The 2,500-nt window shown below is 52.1% G+C and overlaps 1 protein-coding gene across 1 annotated transcript in view; it reads left to right on the top strand.

The window, feature by feature from the left end:
* The window catches only part of dcc (DCC netrin 1 receptor), a gene marked incomplete at both ends in the record, with an annotated part of 180,812 nt that overhangs the window by 12,240 nt on the left and 166,072 nt on the right, over positions 1-2,500 (top strand). Inside the window, one exon of the mRNA XM_079814224.1 lies at positions 1,556-1,841. Coding sequence (XP_079670350.1) covers positions 1,556-1,841 — 286 coding nt within the window. The remainder of the gene's footprint in view (positions 1-1,555; positions 1,842-2,500) is intronic.

A 2,500-nucleotide genomic window follows, 5' to 3' on the forward strand; every position in this document is an offset into this window, starting at 1 on the left:
TCAGCATGAGCTGACCCCGCTCTGTGACCCTCAGCATGCGCTGACCCCACTCTGTGGCCCTCAGCATGTGCTGACCCCGCTCTGTGGCCCTCAGCATGTGCTGACCCCGCTCTGTGACCCTCAGCATGCGCTGACCCCACTCTGTGACCCTCAGCATGCGCTGACCCCACTCTGTGACCCTCAGCATGAGCTGACCCCGCTCTGTGGCCCTCAGCATGTGCTGACCCCGCTCTGTGGCCCTCAGCATGTGCTGACCCCGCTCTGTGGCCCTCAGCATGTGCTGACCCCACTCTGTGGCCCTCAGCATGTGCTGACCCCACTCTGTGACCCTCAGCATGTGCTGACCCCGCTCTGTGACCCTCAGCATGCGCTGACCCCGCTCTGTGACCCTCAGCATGCGCTGACCCCGCTCTGTGACCCTCAGCATGAGCTGACCCCGCTCTGTGACCCTCAGCATGCGCTGACCCCGCTCTGTGACCCTCAGCATGAGCTGACCCCGCTCTGTGACCCTCAGCATGCGCTGACCCCGCTCTGTGACCCTCAGCATGTGCTGACCCCGCTCTGTGACCCTCAGCATGTGCTGACCCCGCTCTGTGACCCTCAGCATGTGCTGACCCCGCTCTGTGACCCTCAGCATGTGCTGACCCCGCTCTGTGACCCTCAGCATGTGCTGACCCCGCTCTGTGACCCTCAGCATGCGCTGACCCCGCTCTGTGACCCTCAGCATGTGCTGACCCCTCTCTGTGACCCTCAGCATGCGCTGACCCCGCTCTGTGACCCTCAGCATGCGCTGACCCCGCTCTGTGACCCTCAGCATGCGCTGACCCCGCTCTGTGACCCTCAGCATGTGCTGACCCCTCTCTGTGACCCTCAGCATGCGCTGACCCCTCTCTGTGACCCTCAGCATGCGCTGACCCCGCTCTGTGGCTGTTGTTCCCAATCGCTGTGGCCATGAAGGGATTGAGGTCCTGAGCTCAGGGATTTGGAGGGGTGATAAATATAGTGTTGATGGCTTTTGCGAACTAAATTGATTTTACACATGTCCATCCTCAGTGATTCTGTCTTGTTTTCCAGCTCATATATCAGGTGTTTTGTCTTCTGTACAGCAGAAGTTGATGAAGTTTGCATCATTGATTCTGTGATTGTGTATAAAGCGCTGTAGAAATGAGTGTCTTTCACACACTGAACGTCAGATTCACAGGACGGCGCCTGCGCTCCCGCCTGACAAATAAACAGCAGCATTAATAGGAGTTAAAGCCTGTTTTGCATAATTTATTCCATTTTTCTGGGTAATTGTGCTTTAGTCAAACGAGCATTAGAGATCTCAGTCTCTCGTACCTGCGCCGTATTAAACAGGCTCGCTTGTGAACGAGCGATAGAAACACAATGACAAAAGAGTGAGTTAATGACAGAATGAGGATTTCTGAGAGCATGTATTTTGATCTGATCGGACTGTTTAATGACAGGATCTTCATGATGTGTGTCAGTGTTGGTGCTGGTCCGTCTGGGTGTGTTAGCATCAGGTTCCCCCGGTTGAGCCCCATCTGTGCCCCAGACACACAGTGAGGCAGCTGCTGTCTCCTCCCTGATCTCCGCCGGTCCCCTGGGAGCCTTTAGCACTGCAGCATCCAGACCGGCCCTGCTCTTCATCATGACGGCAGCCGCAGTCTTAAATCAAACGCTGGCGTTTCATGCGTTTCCGGGGAGTTTCGGTGCTGCAGTGCTGCTGGACAGGGTTTGGGTCACAGAGGCAGGACTGAACTCACCCGAGGAAACCTCATCACGGCCCAATATACTCACAACAAAGTTCTGCTTTGTTCTTCGCTTGGAGTTAAAAAGAGGTTTGAAATACCTTTTCAGGATGGATGGATGGATGGATGGAACAATGGATGGATGGATGGATGGAATGATAGAACAATGGATGGATGGATTTAACGATAGAACAATGAATGGTTGGATGGATGGAATGATAGAACAATGGATGGATGGATGGATGGATGGAACGATTGAACAATGGATGGATGGATGCATGGATGGATGGATGGATGGAACGATAGAACAATGGATGGGTGGATGGATGGATGGATGGATGGATGGATGGATGGAATGATAGAACAATGGATGGATGGAACAATAGAATAATGGATGGATGGAATGATAGAACAATGGATGGATGGATGGATGGAACGATAGAACAATGGATGGATGGATGGATGGATGGATGGAATGATAGAACAATGGATGGATGGATGGATGGATGGATGGAACAATAGAATAATGGATGGATGGATGGAACGATAGAACAATGGATGGATGGATGGATGGAACAATAGAATAATGGATGGATGGATGGAACGATAGAACAATGGATGGATGGATGGATGGAACAATAGAATAATGGATGGATGGAATGATAGCACAATGGATGGATGGATGGATGGAATGATAGAACAATGGATGGATGGAACAATAGAATAATGGATGGATGGATGGAATGATA

The sequence above is a fragment of the Gobio gobio genome (genome assembly GCF_949357685.1).
Source record: "Gobio gobio genome assembly, chromosome: 4".
In the NCBI taxonomy this organism is placed as follows: domain Eukaryota; kingdom Metazoa; phylum Chordata; class Actinopteri; order Cypriniformes; family Gobionidae; genus Gobio; species Gobio gobio.